Below are 19686 nucleotides of genomic sequence, written 5' to 3' on the forward strand. Positions count from 1 at the left end.
AGCTGCATTAACCTTGGCCTCATAGATTTTTAACGCTGGTGAAATGCGTTTGATCAAGGTTTTTTTTTGTTCCTTTAGCAAGCATCCTGTAAGGCGTACAAATTTAAGAATTAAAACCTCCAACTGGGGGTTCCAGGTAAATTGATGATCAATGGTCACACCCAAATATGTCATCACTTTGACCTGTTCAATTGGGACACCGTCTAATAAAAACGCACTTTTGATTGGTTTATTTTTGTTAAAAATCATGAATTTAGTTTTATCAGCATTAATCTGAAGGTCATTTTTTGTGCAAAATTCAGCAAATCTGGTTAGAGCTGCTTGTAAGCCGCTCCGAGTCTTGGAGAGGAGCAGGGTGTCGTCGGCGAATATTAACATGGGATATTTTGATCCCCCCAGGGTGGGAGCATCAGTTTGTGTTTCGCTAAAGAATTCAACCACCCGGTTGATAAACAGGAGAAACAGGGTAGGGGCCAGCACGCAACCCTGCCGCACCCCGCGTTCGACAGGGAAGCTAGCGGTCACCTGACCCTGTTTCCCCCATCTTACTCGGGCAAAATTTTCCTCATGTAAGCGCCTAACCAGCTCTAATAGTTCAGGTGGAAGGCCCATGAGTCTAAGGGCTTCCCATAGTTTTGCTCTGGGAACCAGGTCGAATGCCGACCTGAGATCAACAAAGGCGGCGTAGATGACACCACCGCCCAAGAAAACCACCTTCCAATACAGCATGGTAAGACGAAACACCTGATCTAGGGTGCTGGTGCCTGATCTAAACCCTGCCTGCATGGGGGAGAGTACATTATTCTGCTCGATCCACCCCTGTATTCTAGCCAGGGCCATTCTTGATACCACTTTTTGTATAGTATCGATCAGGCTAATGGGGCGATAGTTTTTCGGTGAAGATCGATCCCCTTTCTTATAAACTGGAAGTATCTCAGCCCCTTTCCAGGATTGTGGTACCCTTGCCCCTGCTGCAATAGAATTTGCTAAAATTGTTATATAAGGGACCCACAGATCTAAATTCAATTTAAAAAGGTCCGCTGGTACAGCATCTATACCTGGGGCTTTCCCAGACTGAATAGAACCCAAAGCATGTTCAGTGTCTGAGGTACAAAAGGTAAGCCTGTCCCCAAAAGATACTAATGCTGTCCCCGCTAGGGGCTCACCTGCCAACTGGACGATATTAGGATCTTTAAATTGAGCGGAAAAAAATTCCACCCAATCTGCAACGGAAACATAATTTTCAGGTGTGAGGTAAACCGAGTCCCTGCCCCATCTGACAACCTCCCAAAATTTAGTTTGGTTGGACGACTCACAGGCTTTGAGAAGATCAAGCCAGTACGAATCGTCCCATTCCCTTTTAGCTTCCCAAATAATGCGTTTGTAAGCCTGTCTCGCTTTCCTAATGTCAGGAGTGTTTCTAGATTTAACAGCAGCAATTAGAATGCTGTGGGCTTCTCTGCAATTTTTATTATACCAACCTTTGAATTGCTTCGCTTTCTGTTTTCTACATGGCCTAGTGAGAAGTTCCCTAATAGCCGCAAAGCATGCCTCATGGAGATCAACAATGGAGTGCTTTACCCTGCCATTCGGGGATAATGCAGTCATCCTATCTCTAGTGTCTAGGACCAGTTCTTCTATTTGACAGACAAGCTCTTGATCAGCTATGACCCTTGACCATTTGACCCGTCTTCTGTTATCACACAGGACTAGGTCCGAAGTAATACAAGCTGTTTCCGTCTGAGGGAGCCCTAGGCCAGGGACCCTGAGTCCAAGTGAGAGTGGGTTATGATCGCTCTCTGGCCTGGTCTCTATTGACATATCAATTACATTATACCAGGATTCTATGTTGACCAGTATGTAGTCGATGCGACTCGCACTAGACCCATTATCAAAGGTTGGGTTCCCCGCCTTGTCAGACAAGCTACGGCCATTCACCGCCCGGAGCCCCCATTCCAGGCAGAGCCCAAGCCAGTGGAGGGCAGCCTCCGTACCCCTGACACCCTTAGTTATTGCTAGCGGGGGGATATTCCAGACAATATCTTCATCCATCCCCACATCCTCAGCAAGACTCATGATGGGTTTGAATGAGCAGTTCAAATCACCAGCTACTAAAATAAGCTGGTCGCTTTTATACTCATTTAGAAGATCTTCCAAGTCATTAAGGATAGGTTGCTTCCTACCACCCTGGCAACCTCAGGCATAGATATTAATAAGAACAATATCCTTACAGTTCTCCTTACTTAGGGATATACAAAGGAGATCAGTATTCTTCACCGGGATTTCCCTGACACTGAAACCTAGTGAGTTTTTTATCCATATGGTAAGACCACCCGAAGCCCTACCCCTGGAGCCCTGTGTTGCAGGTTTATAGTAATTTAGGAAGCCTACTCTAAACAGGGGATCAACTGACCAAGTTTCCTGGAAAACGATGATATCATGTGTAGTAATATAATCTACCCAATCATCGTTGTCCAGGCGACCCCTTAAACCTGCTATATTCCATGAAGCCACCTTGATTTCATTATCAGGTTTACTAAGGCTGGAGGTCTCAAGTTGTCCCTGAGCACCTAACTCAGCCTGGATTGGATTGTGAACATTATCCGGTGTTATTTGTGGGCCTGATGATAACATGGAACATGCCATACTGGGTACTGACAGGGTGGACGGAGTAGAATCTGCTAGATGTTTTGAAGCATCCACCCCCCCGAGTCAGTCAACCTCATCCAAACAGCCAAACATGTTTGAGGTAGGAACCCCTTGCCACCAGATGTTCTGGTTATGCCCACCATTCCCACGTCCTCTATGTCTGGGCTTTTGGATTGTCGTCCAAGACCCTTCCATTCCAAGCTGTCGTCGAGGAGGATAGAAAAATAAGAGGGATCTAACAACGACTGAGTGGTCTTCTTCGCAAGGGGCCCATGAACAAAGATGTTGTGCCGTATTTGGGTCAGCAAATGACACCACTATACAGTCACCAGTGATGGTTTTGTGAGTGGGTCCTACCCAAGGTACTCTTCGCACCATTAGTACCCGACTTCTTTGGTGGTTAGGGAGTTGTCTATTCGTGTTAAGCCAATGAATGACCTTATTTTTAAGAGACCAATGATTCTCTTTAGTTTGTGGGTCAAGAGTGGGTACACCAGCTAATACAATGACATATGGACTAGCCTCCGGTGGTAAGTCAATATACCCACCACGAAAATTCGGTCGGCTAGATTCAAAAGATAGCAAGATCTTGTTTGGCAATTGATTAGGCTGTTGTACGACAGCATGTGGCCTGGGTTTAGAACGTGCTACATTCTGTTGTGGACAGGTTTGAGCCCTGGTATTGGGTTGTGCTGCATTCTTTGCGGGGCAAGCTTGTTGCCTGGGCTTAGTTGATACTAGATCCTGGGACGGGAGACAAGTGCTGAGATTTGAAATAGTAGTAGCGTTGTCCCCAACTTTCGTGCGGGGTTTTGGTACAGGTTTAGGTCTGGGGGTTGGGGGGGTCGTGGGATCTGACTCATGTACCTGGGGAGTGAAACCCTCACCCTGGGAAAACCTTGTTTCCATTTGCTTAAGACTAAGACTAGCCAGCGTGACTATAGTCCTATCCATTTCTAACAAATGGTTTTCCATTCTGGAAAGTCTAAGTTCCAGGGGGGTAAGTAACTTTTTAAGTGTGTCCCAGACAGTTTTTAAGAATTCCTCATCCCCCCTCCTGTCCCCCTCTACCACACTCAATCCACCCTCTGTTGACCCTTCCTTGCTCTTGTCGGGGAGAATTACCACCGGGGGATCCAGCACAACATCGCTTGAGGCATGGATGGTGTCGCTGCCTAAAAGAGCTGTGTTGGCTTTATCTTTTTCTTCCCCAGCCCCAAATGTGCCCAATGGCCGTCTACTATTAAAAAACTGAGATCTCGCAATTTTAGCCTTTTTGCGAGCAAAAGTAGAACTAGCAAGACTTTTCTTCTGCTGTAGGGCAACTTTTTTAGCATTAGCTGCAGTCTTGGGCATGACAATTTTTACAGGGGAGCTTATACCAACCACAAGAGTAGGTGGTGCAAACTCCTCAGAAGGTGTTAATATAGATTCCTTAGCTTGCTCGAGTGGGGATGTGGTTGAAGGGTGGTGTATGTCAACCACTGTAAGCAAGAAACGAGGGCCAGATATACGTTCGGGGGTTAACGCTAGGGCAAGATTACCCAAAGATGATTTCTTGGAAGAAGCCATATTAAGAGACAGTTTACGCGCACGGAACCTAGGCGTTATCCTGGATTCTTCACTTTCAATGAGCAGACAAGTCAGCGCCGTCTCCTCATCCTGCTTCAACATTCTTCGCATGCTCAAAAAAACATTTCGCTGGATCCCCACCGAAACCAGAAAAACAGTCACCCATGCTCTGGTCACGAGCCGACTGGACTACGGTAACACCCTCTACGCAGGTACTACCGCTAAACTCCAGAAAAAACTCCAACGAATCCAAAACGCCTCAGCCAGGATCATATTAGACATCCCGCGCAACGAACACATCTCTGGTCACCTGAAAAACCTCCACTGGCTACCCGTCAATAAGAGGATCACTTTCCGTCTTCTAACCCACGCACACAAAGCACTCTACGAAATCGGACCAGAATGCCTCAACTCACGACTGTCCTTCTACACCCCCTCCCGCCAACTACGATCTTCCAGCCAAGCCCTCGCCACTGTACCTCGCATCAACAAGACCACCATGGGAGGTAGATCCTTCTCTTACCTGGCAGCTAAAACCTGGAACTCACTTCCCACCCACCTTCGCCTTACCCAGAACCACCTAGCATTCAGAAAGCAACTCAAAACATGGATATTTGACAAGTAATCCTCCTCCCCTCCCTAAGCGCCTTGAGACCCTCTGGGTAGGTAGTGCGCTATATAAATTCTATGACTTGACTTGACTTGACTAGTTCTAGGGAAACCCTATGTTGCATTTTGTTGATTTCCGCATCAATGGCCAGATTGGTCTTTGTGAGGAAATCGTCCAGGGTCCCGCTAGGTTTGTTAAGGCCCTTAGCAGTTTTACTGCGACTGCCCCGTGTACACATGATGGAAAGCAACAAGGAACAGTGACACAAGTAGAAATTAACACAAATGATAAACAGTTCAGCCAAGGGATGTGGCCCAGCCCAGACCTCTTAGACCTCGAACGGCCTCAAACGGCCCGCTCTTAGCCCGGTCTTTGCCCCGGGCTGCGTCCCGCGCTGCGGGAGAACAAACACTATTTGTAATAGTTGGAAAGGGCGGGGGGCGGAGCTACAGGGAGAGCGGACCGGAAAGTGGGCTCGGTCTCGTAGGGACACCTGGGTCAGGTAGTCCCTGCACGCTCGCAGCCCTGTAGCGTTACTGGTCCTGATGTCCAATCCGGGGTGCCCCCACTGAAAGCAGGCAGAGTCAGCACAAGATCCAACGGCGAAGCGGCACCCGCGGAGCGGGTGCGGCGAGCTTCAGGGTGCAAGTACAGCAGCAGGTGAGCGCGAGTCCAACATGCGCTTAGTTTTTGGCAGAAAACAAGTGTCCCAAGGGTTCAGGCTACACCAGTTGGTTTTAACGGCCCTCCAGTGGGCGGGGGGCGGAGCTACAGGGAGAGCGGACCGGAAGGTGGGCTCGGTCTCGCAGGGACACCTGGGTCAGGTAGTCCCTGCACGCTCGCAGCCCTGTAGCGTTACTGGTCCTGATGTCCAATCCGGGGTGCCCCCACTGAAAGCAGGCAGAGTCAGCACAAGATCCAACGGCGAAGCGGCACCCGCGGAGCGGTTGCGGCGAGCTTCAGGGTGCAAGTACAGCAGCAGGTGAGCGCGAGTCCAACATGCGCTTAGTTTTTGGCAGGAAACAAGTGTCCCAAGGGTTCAGGCTACACCAGTTGGTTTTAACGGCCCTCCAGTGGGCGGGGGCGGAGCTACAGGGAGAGCGGACCGGAAGGTGGGCTCGGTCTCGCAGGAACACCTGGGTCAGGTAGTCCCTGCACGCTCGCAGCCCTGTAGCGTTACTGGTCCTGATGTCCAATCCGGGGTGCCCCCACTGAAAGCAGGCAGAGTCAGCACAAGATCCAACGGCGAGCTTCAGGGTGCAAGTACAGCAGCAGGTGAGCGCGAGTCCAACATGCGCTTAGTTTTTGGCAGAAAACAAGTGTCCCGGCAGAAAACAAGTGCCGATATCAAACATCCCCCTGAACCAGCTAGAATAGCATTTGACAAACTTAAGCAGGCCATCACATCTAGTCCTGTGTTGTTGTCCCCTAATTTTAATAAACCTTTCATGTTTGCCACTGATGCCTCTAACACCGGCATTTGTGCAGTCTTATCACAATTAGGCCCTGACGATTTGGAACATCCTATTCTCTTTATAAGTAGGAAATTACACCCTAGGGAAACCCGCTATCCTACCATAGAAAGAGAATGTCTTGCTATAAGATGGGCAGTGGATAAGCTTAAATATTACTTGGAAGGGCAACGCTTTGTCCTATATACTGACCACGCTCCACTACAGTGGATATATCAGAACAAGGCTTAGGTGGTTCCTATTTCTACAACTCTTCTCCTTTCAGGTAAAACATAAGAAGGGTCGAGAGAACTGTAACGCTGACTTTTTGTCACGTTCATCCCTCCTCCCCGATCGGGAGAAACAAGGGGGGGAGGTGTGTAGCTCAGAGACCCCGTCAACTGACAGGAACACCTCGAAGACGGAATGGTGGGTTGCTGACTCTGCCCCTCTCCCCTCTCTTCAATCCCCGCAGAACGAGTGGGCCGACGATACCGAGCCCTTATGGACAGAACCGTACGAGGAAGAGGTGAACGGCTCCTTTAATTGTGGATATTAGTCACTGGCCGACCCGCCCTCGGAAGAAGCAGGACACAGCGGATTAGTTGAAAAGCAGGAAGCCTCTGGGTCAGCGTGTGACGTCACGGAGAAGGAGGCGAGATCTGGAGGTGAGCGTCGAGCGAGGTGGAGCGGAGGAGACCGAGGGGGAGAAAGCGTCCAGAGAACCAGTGTCGAGGAGAAGCCAGGAGGCTAACGTCCCCATGGTTTGCCCAGCCGCACCCCTGGAGGAGTGTGGCTAAGCCAGATGCGGATATGGGTTACAGACTGGGTGGGGAGGTGGGGAGACGTCCCGGAGTGAGAGCGCTGGTTAAGGAACAGGCGCCTGGGGCACTGAGATTGTTTAGTTCCCCTCACTCACGCGGGTTCCTTCCTTTCCCCTCCCCTTGCGCCCCTCACTACCTGCACCGTAATTTCCACCTACTTGTATATAGATATTGTATATACACCACCAGCGGTGATCCCTCACTCCCGGTATCCCTTAGGGTATAAAAAAGAGCGTACAAGTGCCTAATAGCCGCCTATCTTTTCTATCTTTTACGGAAACATTTTTTATCTGGCGGTTAACAAAGATGTTAAACGCAAGCTGCAGTGGTGCAGAACTCCGCCTCCAGACTGCTCTGTTGAGTCCCCAGAGCAGCCCCTACTTCTGTCTCTGCGTGACCCTCATTGGCACAGGGTAGAGAACCAAATTAAGTTCAAAGCCCTTAGCTTTATGTTAAAGATCAAATCTGGAGTGGCGCCTCAATACCTACAAGCCCTGGCTCACCCTTATTTGCTCTCCCACCCTCTTCGCTGCACCATTGAGGCAAAATGTTCGATCCCTAGAATCAGACTGTCATACATGGGCGATAGATCTTTCCTGCTTGGGTCCCTCCTTATGGAACGTTCTTCCCGTGTTGCTCCGTAATAAAACCGCCTACTGGAACTTCCGCAAATGCCTAAAAACTTGGTTTTTCAACCAATAAGCTCTCCCCTCTTTCTCTGTTCCTTTCAGGTTGGCGCCGGGTAGCTGTTGCGCCTTTCAAATTCTAATTAACAAAACAAGCCAACTGTCCTTTGTCTGAGAATACTGCTACATATATATTGTCCTTTTTTAATACTTACAAAACTAAATCAGCCAGTCTCCACAACAGAAAGCCATGAGACGGTTGCACTCCGCCTCTCCGAGCAGGGGCATCCACTCTACTGGCTGTAATTTGGGCTGTACGTCCATCCTCATTGGCTAATAAACCTTTTGTTTCCCAGCACTATGAACTCTATTTAAACTGAAAGCTGCGTTGCACCTTTGAACTTCCTGGTCAATGATCAATAATTCCCCATCCGGCGCAGAACCTAAGTAGTTGATAGTGAATATAAGTGAAAGAGCGACACAGCCACAGTGTTCTGAGAAAAGAGCTGAGCACTTAGTTGGGCTGCACAGCGAGCTTGCTGTTTAAATAAAGTGCAGCCTCCCTTGTATTACAGCATGCCTCCGCGTGGTCCCTGGGGTGAATGCATTTTAATGCTATTATGCGGACACCAGCACTAAAATGCGTTAGTCTAACCCCTGATGCATGGTACTTGGCATGGCTTAGAATCCGCAGTACAAGGGAGCCAGTCATTCATAGCATGCCCAACTGAAAGTGGAAAGAAGACCTAGGTAAGTTTAACCCACATAATGACAGCAATCTGTCAATAACATTCTTGTGTGGGTTAAGCTTCCTTTTCACTTGTATTCAACAATAGTTGTGTTTGCTTACAATCTACCATTGATAATGCTGAAAACATCTTGTGAGTTTAATTTAAGATTGAGAGCGTGCCCCTTGGGCATGCAGCCTTACTACATCCCCCCGCCAGGTTTTGCAACCCACAGTTTGAAGCTTACTGCCTTAAACTAAGCTCTGTTAGGAGTCTCCCAAATGCTTCAATAATTGCCTGCTGAATAATAGTGAGCTTGTCAAGTCCACGCTGGAGTACAACCGAGGATCAGGTTAGATTCAGTTTCTGTGCATTGACTGCATTATTTTTTATCTTCAAAGGTTTCCTAATCATTTGTTATTTACAAGTGCATCTGGAGAACTCTGGAAGATGGTTCGGATTGGTGGGCAACCCCTTGGCTTTGGTATGTTATCATCCCAGCGTATAGTGCTGCTCTTATTCCTTTGATGAAATCAGTGTTGACCCATTTTCTGACCATTAGTATCTGTATTTGCTGTTACTGCTGGGGTTGGGAAATGACAAAGATTAGAAACTACAAAGCCCTGTTTTCTTTTTTTTCCCGCTTTTGTCTAGGTCAGGGATGCCATATGGCAAGCGATGGATAGCACATGCTACACCTGGTTACCCCTTTTGACATCTGTGCACACGTGTATTTGCCAGCATATTCGTAGTAACTGTGGAGCGTATGAATGAGAGTAAATTCCTGTATATTCTATATGTAACTGTGTTGTTGCTGGGTTTGTGTACCCAGCAGCACTTCCTGTCAACGGCATAGCCGCTACTCGCAGTAGTGCAAGCACAACTATCATAGTTGTGCTTTCACTACTGCGAGTAGCTGTTATGACACTGCCCATGTTCCTTAAAGAGTGTAATTCACAGTGCTTTCTGCCATTGCCTGCGCTACAGTGCTTGCCACCCTTCCCTCCAGTTCATTACTGTAACCCAGAAATGATTGTCTCCACCGTTGTGTTATTCCTTCACCAATGATTTGTTGATATTCTTCCCTCCTTCAGATGAATGTGGGATTGTGGCCCAGATTTCGGAGCCCCTGGCCGCTGCCGACATTCCCGCGTATTACATCAGCACATTTAAGTTCGATCATGCACTGGTAAGTTTTCATAGCACTAAGTGAACAAAAGCAATGACAGAGGGTAGTTTGCCTTGATAAACCATTTACATTATTTTATGCTGGTGCAATAGCACCTTATGTTGTTCTGTAAGATTAATTCCTTTTAGATCCCAATATATATACATCCGCATTGCTTTGTAGCTGCAGTTCTCCAAATCTTGAATCTGCATGTATTAGGAATTTACACTTATTTCAAGTATGCCATATTCACCAGAAGCAGCAAAGTCACAGAACCTTCAGAGTTCACCTCAGTGATTCTAAGTCACAAGACTTGGTATGGCACACTGTACCTCTGACCCTTGCATCCATCAATCAAAGGAATCCTTTGCAGGCAGGCTAGAAGTGCTGAGAAAGTTTGTGAGAATTTCTTCTGTCTACTAATCCTCCTGAGGTATAGACCGTCAACCAGAACTCTCCAGCCATCTCTTTCCTGGGCTTTTCTTTCAATCTGACTTCAGGTATAACCCATATCCATCTCTGTGAGCACTGTTATTGGTTATTCAGTTGACAAACAACCCCTTAGTGGCTAAAAGGGGGCATTCTCTCCCGGTGACAAGAACCGAGAGATCCAGTAACCAGCAACGTTGTTAGAGGCATTCTAAACTAGCAATGACAGGAGTGACATAGTCTAAGAAGCAACGTCATAATAGACATTCTAAATGAGGGACAGCAGCAAGAGACCTGCTCTAAGCAGTGACCTCAACTGAGACTTTCTAAACATGGGACATGAGCTGAGATACCCTCTAAGCAGTGGCATCAGTAGAGACATTCTAAACGTGGTACATTACAAGAGACATTTGTTGTAAATAGATGACCAGATACTTCTAGTTGATTACATGTAGGTTTATTGTAGGACACAGCTGAGTACACAACTCGCCAGCGGACCAGACCATTAACTGACCAAGTAGAACACTCTGGTTTTGGTTAGAACACTCACAGGTATTCTGGGAGGCTGAGGAGGTAAGAACAGTAAGGAAGAGCTAATGACTACTGTAAGCCATATTACATGAAGAATCAATATACAACATATCTTACTCTTTTACAGAAAAGAAATGAAACAAAACATAAAAATGGAGCTTAAAGTATGGGAGACAGCAACAATAATCTTAAAGACAGATAGGAGGTCTAAGACGACTTGAACTATTTTAGTTCATGAAGGCAAAAGAGCATTTTGGGGCAAAGAGTGTATAAGTGAAGTGTGAGGTGAGACACAACACTCAAAACAACTAATAGGCATCACCACTACCTACTCCCCATAGACTGACAAAACAGAAAAAGACAGTCCACTCTCTCCAATCTGTCTTTGACCAGCAAAACAGGAAGAGACAGTCCACTCTATCAAATCTGTTTCCGCCCACCAACACTTTACGCTCTGAGTTGAAGATAGACAGTTCAGCGTACGCTTTCGTGCTTTACAGATACCACAGTCTTAGATACACTTTGAGAATTCCATACTTCGGTACTCTTCAAGACTACTAAGTGCAGTATTGCATTTGATGAAAAGAGATTCAAATTTTGGCTTGAAGTTTTCATTACAAAAGATGGATACATAGTCCTAGATGTGACTAGTTTAGTCACTGTCTGGACAGCTGTCCACCCTTCGTGTTGATCCTGGGACCTTTATCCCCGTTTAGACTTTCAGTCCTGGCTCTGTGCTGTAACCTTTGTCCCCGTTTTTTTTTCACTTTCTGTCCAAGCTCTGTCTATCTATGTTGTAAATGGATGACAGGATACTTCTAGTTAATTACATGTAGATTTATTGTAGGACACAGCTGAGTACACACCTCGCCAGCGGACCAGACCATAAACTAACCAAGTAGAACACTCTGGTTGTGGTTAGAACACTCACAGGTATTCTGGGAGGCGGAGGAGGTAAGAACAGTAAGGAAGGGCTAATGACTACTGTCAGTTATATTACACGAAGAATCAATATACAACAACATTCTGTAGCAGCGATGTCAGTAGGCACATGCTAAACTAGGCTTTAGAGCAGAGACATCCATCCTCTAAGCAGTGACATCAGTAGAGACATTCTAAGTGAGGAACATCTGCAAGGACATCTGCTAAGCGGCAATTTATTTAGAGACATCCTATACTAAGAATATCAACAGAGACACCCTCTAGCAGTGACTTCTAAAGAAACATTCTACACTAGGGACACTGGCAGAGACATCCTCTAATCAGTGCATCACTGAAGACATTATTCCTAACTATCCGTATTCGTATAGATATCGTGTAAGCAGTGACTCCCAGTCAGCATCATACGCTCCCCTACCCTGCTCACTTTCAGGAAGAGCCTCAAGACCCCACCCGGCCACACCCTCTGCTCCTTGAGACCCTCACGGTTGAGTAGCGCACTTTAAAAAACCCCGATTGATTGATTGTAAATGGACACGTCATTGTTCAGTAAAGCCCTTACGATTACCGATCGGTGACATCACCAAAGGTTTCTTGTGTATCCCTCCATTGTAGACAATACCAGCAGTATCCCCCTTAATGTCCGTTTTGTTAACAGTGTGCACTAGGGGTTTGTGAAAATAATGTGGAAGAAGTACCAATGTAGATGATATATCATGCCAAAGTCGGAATTATCAATGTATTTAAATGTGATTGGTTTAGGAGAACCCACCCAAATGGGCAGGAAAAAGTCTCGGCGGTCACTCCCAGCACACAATGATGCCTGTTTTGGCATCTGTAATCTGCAGTTTTTTTTGTTTTTTTTTTGCTGTAGCGTTTGTGCTCATCGCATAAATAGTGCAGTGCAACTGTTAGTGTGATCTTGTGTGGAATCACATCCTCAGCTATAGTCTTCCATCTAGTGGGTAGGATTGGAAATGCTATGTATTTGTGGGATCATTTTGAGGTTACTGTGAAATTCTAGTGCATGCAGGCACCGAAACGAAAACAATTCGAGTTTGCCCCAGTTGTCTCTAGATAATCTGTTTGTTATTTCAGCACACATTGTGTTGATCCATGATCACACAGCGGCTGTGGAACTCTTCCAGAAAAAAGTTTTCGGGGAATCAAAGACAGAAATAGTTGTTGTTTTTCTCCATAACAGACACTTTTTCATTCAGTACAGCGAGACCCTCATTTGGTGCTTTGCAGCCTAAAACAAAATAGAACAAGTATCCCATCATTGGCACGTAAAACGCATAGGATTACAACGTTACCATATTGAACACACCCATCCTAAAAGCAAAGTCGGCAAGTGGTATTCTTCACAATGCTGGTTTTACGTACAATTTAATCTTCATTACTTTAATTCTCTCTTCTTCCTCCTATTACTAAATACGTTGGGGTGTGTCCAGCACGCCCACCGGGCACACTACTCAAGCCAGCCCTTCTGCTCCTGCTAATGCTCACAGCCGCCATCACACAGTGTGATCTTCCCCTAATAAAACGCCTATGTTTTGCGAATAGTGACCGACTGGTAGGAGCCAGTGGTTAATTCGAGCCGGTGGTTTCTGGTGCTCGTCACCATTACTTGTGACAATCTGCCACAAGGTGGCGATGTCTGGCTAATTTAGAGATGATCACAACCACAGTTAATTATTAATTCGATCTGCATAAAAAATTACTATTACCTGCCGCCCAAGCAATTCTTGTAGCTTTGGGGGCCTGCAATAGTCTGCCCTGTCACACTTGTAGGAGTATGATGGTTGTGATGTGGTCACGTCCCTTCCCGTAACCCAGAGGTGTGGCGGTGAACCGCCTTTGTATTTATACCCAGGTGTTTTTGGGGGTGGGGTTTGCTGAATGAATAAAAGATGCCTGGTGTGACCAGGAAGTCGAACAGACTATTCCCGGTGTCCTGAGTTTACATACCTCGACATAACATCTTGGCGACGAACCGGGTGTTCCTGCGTGTCCTATTCCTTGCCTGCTGCTCTCTGTGGTGTTCCTGGCTCCTTGCTTCATTGTTGCTGTTGGTGGCGTCTTCGGGGTTTCGCCCTGTTTGTTCCCTGGGGCTTGCCTTGCTTCCTGGGTTCTCGCGGCTTTGCTGCCTTGTTCCGGCTGTTCCTCGGGCCGTGGCCTGCTGGTGAGGACCGGGTGGTTTGCGGCAGCGGTGAGAGTGCTGTCGCTGCCCTGCGTCCAGCGCCGTCCTGTTGGAAAGTGCGGTGTGCTTCGCCGGCTGTTTGTAGTGCCGGTGCTCGGCAACTGGTGGCATCCTGCTAGGGTGAGGAGGTTGTCTTTGCCCGCTGCTGCTCTATTGATGCCCCACTGCCTGTGCCGTCCTATTGGGGTGAGTGGAGCGTCTCTGCTGGCCGCGTGGGGCTTTGTGCCTCTTTGGAACCTGGTGTTGTAGACTGTTCTGGTGCGGGACTTTTTTCCTTTGGGTTCTAGAAAGTATTGCTGGGCTTTTCACTGGATACCATCTTGCCGGTCCTAGGGTGGTAACTGTGTGGTGTGCCTGGGACTGTGGTGCTTCGTGTTGGAGGGTGTTGCCATGTTAGCTATCCCTCCTGTGGAGCATTTTCTGTTGGATGGTCCTCCGTCGGCCCAGGCAGCCCGTTGGAAGGACTGGGTAGACCGTTTAGAAACATACTTTGATGCCATTGAAATTGAGGAGGAGCAACGGTGCCCAATGTTGTTGCATCGGGGACGCCATACACCGTTTAGGGCGGTCGGTGGTTGAAGGCGGGCACTGCATATGTATGGGACTTTGAAGCAAACCCTTACTGCCCATTTTGAGCCAATGGCCAATCCGGATTATGAGAGGTTTTTGTTGCGTCGGGCCCAGCAGCTACCAGATGAATCCGTGAATACTTTCTATGCCTGTCAGAGTGAGTTGGCCAGCACCTGTATGTTGCCCTATGCTGCGGATGAGATCAGGTTCTAGTTCATACAGGGCTGTTCCTCTAGCAAGTTACGTGAGGCTATTTTACAGGTGCCGGGTATTTCAATGGCTGACATGTTGACCCGGGGCAGGTCTAAGGAACTTTTGAAAGTATGAGCGGCCCACATGGAGGCAGCACTCCAGCAGGTGGTGAAGGTGGAGCCGGTTAATGTTGTTTCAGCCCGGGTCCCTGACAGGAAGAAGCTGCGGATTCAGGGGAAAATGGAACGGCCTAGGCATTGTTATGGTTGTGGGGTCCTTTTCCTCATAAAGGGATGTCTCCTGCTATTGGGAAAAGGTGTTCCAACTGCAGCAAGCTCCACCATTTTGCAAAGATTTGTCGCTCTGCCCCTGCACGAGGTTCTGTTCCTGTATCATCTGATCAGGTGTACGTTGCTGCTCAGTTGCCAGCGGAAGGAGACATGGGGGGTCATGTACGAAAGGGTATCCCTAAATGTCATGTGATGGTAGATGGTCACCCAGTGCCCACTTTGATTGATACAGGTGCTTCGATAAATGTGATGGCCAAATCGATGATGCTGATGCGGATTTCTCCAATTTTGATTTGGACCACTACAACGGTTTTTGCCTATGGGTTTTATAATCCCATTCGTCTGGCAGGTGTTTTTACTGCTGAAGTGGCACATGGCTCTCATGCGATAAGGACACGGATATATGTCACAAAAGGTGGTCAAGGGATGTTGCTGAGCTGTCGGACAGCGGAAAGTTTGCAATTGGTCGCTTTTGCTTTAAGTGTGCATCAATGGAATGTGGAGGAGTTGTTGGCCCAGTTTTCACCTTTGTTTGATGGGATTTGCTGTTTGATGGGTATATGATCAAACTTCATTTTGATGATTCCATCCACCCAGTGGCTTTACGTCATAGGAGAGTGGCATTCCGTCTTCGGCCGAAGGTGGAAGCAGAACTGGTGAAAATGGAGATGGTGGATATCATTGAACGGGTGATTGGCCCAACTCTGTGGGTGTACCCTATCATGGTGGCCTGTAAACTTAAACAGCCTGCGAGGTCTGCATTTGTGTGGCTATGCGGTTACCTAATCTTGCGATGATGCATGAAAGACCTATTTGCATTCTAGAGGTGTTCGTCACAGGAAGATCACCCCTTTATGGCCTGAGGCCAACTGGGAGGCTGAGCGTTTTATGCGTACTCTTAATAAAGCTATTCGAATTGCTGCGGCTGACCGCCAGGATTTGGACTGTGCTCTGTATGCTTTCTTACGGAAATACAGGATGACTCCTCATTCCACTACAAAGGTCAGTCCGATGTCTTTGTGTATGAATAGGCCGATGGGTGACTTTATCCCTCAGATGGAGGAGGTGTCTGTCAAACATGCCTTTGTAGCAGATGAGCTACGAAAACGGAAGCTGAAGAATGATATGGTTTCTTTCAGGCGCGGGGCAAGAACCGGTTCTTTTACAGTGGGGGACGCTGTGATGGTGCGGAATCGGCATCTGAAAGGGAAGTTTAGAATGCCTTTTGAGCCTGAGCCATAGATTGTTCAGACTGTTCATGGGACTAAAATCACTGCGGTGAGATATGGAGTGAGCATTTCTCGAAATGTGTCTTTCTTTAAAGATTACTGGGCTCCTGATGGTGCTCGGGTGGAGGACAGTATGGCACCGGATACTGGTACTCTGGTTTCTGATGAAGAGTCCATGGATGGTGTGGATCTGGGTGGTGGCGGAACGTCTTCTGCTCAGATGCTGGATGGAGGTGGCCCCCCCTGGTGGGGGTCATATGGTGCCTGGACGGTGTGGTGTCTCTTCCTCTGCAATGCCTCCTTGTGTGGCACTGGAGTGTGATCCGCTGCCTCTGCCTGATGAGTCTCAGGGGCCTGAGTCCGGTTCCCAGCAAGGGGGTGTTGAGAGCTACCAGCTACGGCCATGCCCTGCCAGGTCTTCTAGACTAAAGAACTATGTAACCTATTAAGGTGGACCCAGGATTCGTTTGTCGTGTTTTATTATTGGGGTTTGTATTTGGTGGGGTGTTTTCATTTTGTTTGTTTGTTTGTTTTATATTTTCTTTGTGGGTTGTGGAGGAGTGTGATGTGGTCATGTCCCTTCCCGTAACCCGGAGGGGTGGTGGTGAATCGCCTTTGTATTTATACCCAGGTGTTTTGTATTTAATGATTGGGGATGGGGTTTGCAGAATGAATAAAAGATGCCTGGTGTGACCAGGTAGTCGAACAGGCTATTCGGTTATCCTGAGTTTACTTACCTCGACAGAACAATGGTCAGTAGTTGTCTTGTTACTACCACTGGCAGCACGGCAGGGGCGAGCTACAGTGGCCTCCTGATGAGAGCCCTGGTACTTATTATTTTTTTTTTAGGTCTCGCCTGTCGATGCGCATGCGCATCGAGCTTGCGAGACTATGGGGGCTTAAACAGACTTTAACCAACTTGCAAGGAATCGTGGCGATTCCTTGCAGTGCCCGTGAAATTCAAGCTCAATGCGCATGCGCATTGAGCTTAAAAGCGCGTGCACATGCCCCCAGCCGCCTGCCTTGCATGTCTTTTCCCTCAGGCGCACTCCTCCCACACCCCCGCTCCGCCCCCTCCCCTGCCTGCCGTGTAGCATTTCGAATCGCCGTCTGTTCCCTCAACCGCACTCCAGGCCCCTGCTGCTTTCACACCCTCTCCCCGCTCCGCCCCCTCCCCTGCCCGCCGTGTCGCATTTCTCCTCCCCCCTCCCCTTCTCTGCCTTCCCTCCGTCTTGTTTTTTTTTTTACCCGCTCCGCCCCCTCCCCTGCCCGCCGTGTCGCATTTCTCCTCCCCCCCCCTTCTCAGACTGTCCGAAATAAGGTCTTTAAAATCTGGCGATTTTATAAACAAGCTCGTATGATACATAAAGGCCACTTTACATCAAATTTGAATTAAGGCTGGCAATACGCCGGACAGGTGGTCTCGGCAGATAATTCGCTTAGTCAACAATTTGTAGGAGTTATAGGAAAAGAGCATATGGTTCGATCCACTTAACACGTTAATTTGCACAGCGCCTAGGCATCCAGCGTCAGGACATGCATTGGCTACTATGTGTTTCCTAACCAACTTCATTCAGGATTCTGAGGTTCCGGGATGTTACGGGCCATGTGTGCAGTAAACAGAAGTGCTGCCACAGCCTATCAAACACTCCTCCCTCATATAAAGTTAATGTATTTCGCCCAAAAAACTTGTAACCCATTACTTTACGGCTAGGGATCTACAACAAGCAGCAGCGACATCTCAAGTGCTCACTAGTCTACCACACTCTAGAGTTGAGAGCACAGCACGCCAACAAGACACAAGTAGTATTGGGAAGGGGGCGTTGTTAAGAGGATATTACTGGCAAACAAACAAATACACAGTTATGTAATAAAACCATTCACGTATGTTACTTCCCTCAAGAGCAACAAGGCAGTTGACATCGACTTCCAGTGTCCATATCCATTCAAAAGGCCAATTAATTTACAACGCGAGTAAAAAGTTTAATCAGATTTGTTGAGCTTTTATGCAGCAGTGTTAATGTATGCTCAATACGAGTCTGCCCTACTCCAAAAACGTTTAAACTGTATTTATTTAATCAGGCAAGGCAATTGGTACACAATATAGGCAAAACATTATCACATGGCTTTCACTATTTACGACTACTGACAAATACATGTCAGTGATGGTCATGCGGTTTACAGATGGATACCGTGCAATTTTCGCCTTTTAAAATAAGCTAAATTGCTTCGTGATCCACCCGACAACAGCAAAACATACATGGGGCCAGATTGACTGAAGCCCGACGACAAGCCCACCTTTCCTCCACAGGCCGGGACAATGCAATACTTTAAACATAGTCACAAGTAATGCAACAAATCCCCACCCATGGAGAAGTCAGCATGAAACTTACCTGTTAGAACAGATCGTGTCCTTCAAACATCCAGCGTTGATTTTAACTGAAACAATCAATTTTGCATGGATTTGCACAGCGACCTACCAACAGGCTGGATGCAAACCTGCAAAATTAACCATAACAGCATGTTGTGTGTTCCCCTGATCTTTTTTCCAGCACTTCTCTTGCACTAAAACAGAAATTCGACGGATTCGCTTGTTAAAATGTGAGAACTATTGCATTTTGTTCATGCATTTACCAGGGTCTCTGCACCAACTGTAATTTGAGCGGCAATGCCCCTATTTCTTTACACCCATTATTTTACTCGTTATAGCAAGTACATAGCTGAATTTGAACAGACTCGTTCTTTTATTAGATGAATACATCTAAGTCACGTACATACAAAACATGTTGCTTTACAAATGCTATAGGTGTTACATTTGAAAAAGTTTAAAGTATTGGCATTGTAAATGACAAAGCTATTAATTTGGCTATTTTCAAGACCAACACATTAAAAAAAATTGTCATTTACAAAACCAATAGCTCCAACTTTTCTAATGCGAGACCTATTGCATTTCCAATGCTTGTTTATTAAGCACTGGCAAGAGCACCCTGTAACCTTTAATATATGTTAGTCCCCGAAGCGGTTGCTTAACATTGATGCATTTCATTGTGAACTGAAAGGAAATTGGAACACAAAAGCCCACCACATTATGCATCATCGGGATCAAGTGCAACTCAACTGCTCTTTTGACATGGTATAATTAAGGAACTCTCGAGGTTAGAGCAATTGTGCAACATCTATCAAGACCATATAAAGATGGGTGTGTAAAATATGGCAAGAAGGATCAATGATCACAAATGGCATAATAAAGAGCATTAAACGTGGCTCATATCGCAATAAGGTACATGGTAGCAGAAGTGATTGTCAGAAAGAGCTTGAGATTACTACAGACACATGTTGTGCATATGCTGTGAGATGGAAGGAACATTTTTAGTACATATGCTAAGAAGGTAAAAAAATGATCAGAGAACACTGCAGATAGGATTCAGCTGAGACAGATGGCTGAAGATGCAGAGACTCTCAGAGCCTTGGCGGATGTAAGAGACTGGAAGGCATTCTGTACTATAGGTAAGTTAAGAATGTGAGAGCACACCACAGTGTTTTACCTGTTAAACAGGACTAGGTTTTTAAAAGATTAACCCTTTTGAAACTTAGGATTTAGAATTTGGCCTAGATTTGGGAAGACCGTGTATTTCATTACAACAGAGACTGAGTACCCTACCCGCCAAACTTTTG

General features: G+C 46.9%; 1 protein-coding gene across 1 annotated transcript in view; it reads left to right on the plus strand.

Moving 5' to 3' along the window:
- CASTOR2 (cytosolic arginine sensor for mTORC1 subunit 2) overlaps positions 1-19686 on the plus strand; it is a 321588-nt gene that overhangs the window by 293606 nt on the left and 8296 nt on the right. The window contains exons 7-8 of the mRNA XM_086954590.1: positions 8862-8944; positions 9555-9649. Of these exons, the coding sequence (XP_086810716.1) occupies positions 8862-8944; positions 9555-9649 (178 nt within the window). The remainder of the gene's footprint in view (positions 1-8861; positions 8945-9554; positions 9650-19686) is intronic.

This window comes from Lissotriton vulgaris, chromosome 2_1, assembly GCF_964263255.1.
Source record: "Lissotriton vulgaris chromosome 2_1, aLisVul1.2, whole genome shotgun sequence".
NCBI classification, from domain to species: domain Eukaryota; kingdom Metazoa; phylum Chordata; class Amphibia; order Caudata; family Salamandridae; genus Lissotriton; species Lissotriton vulgaris.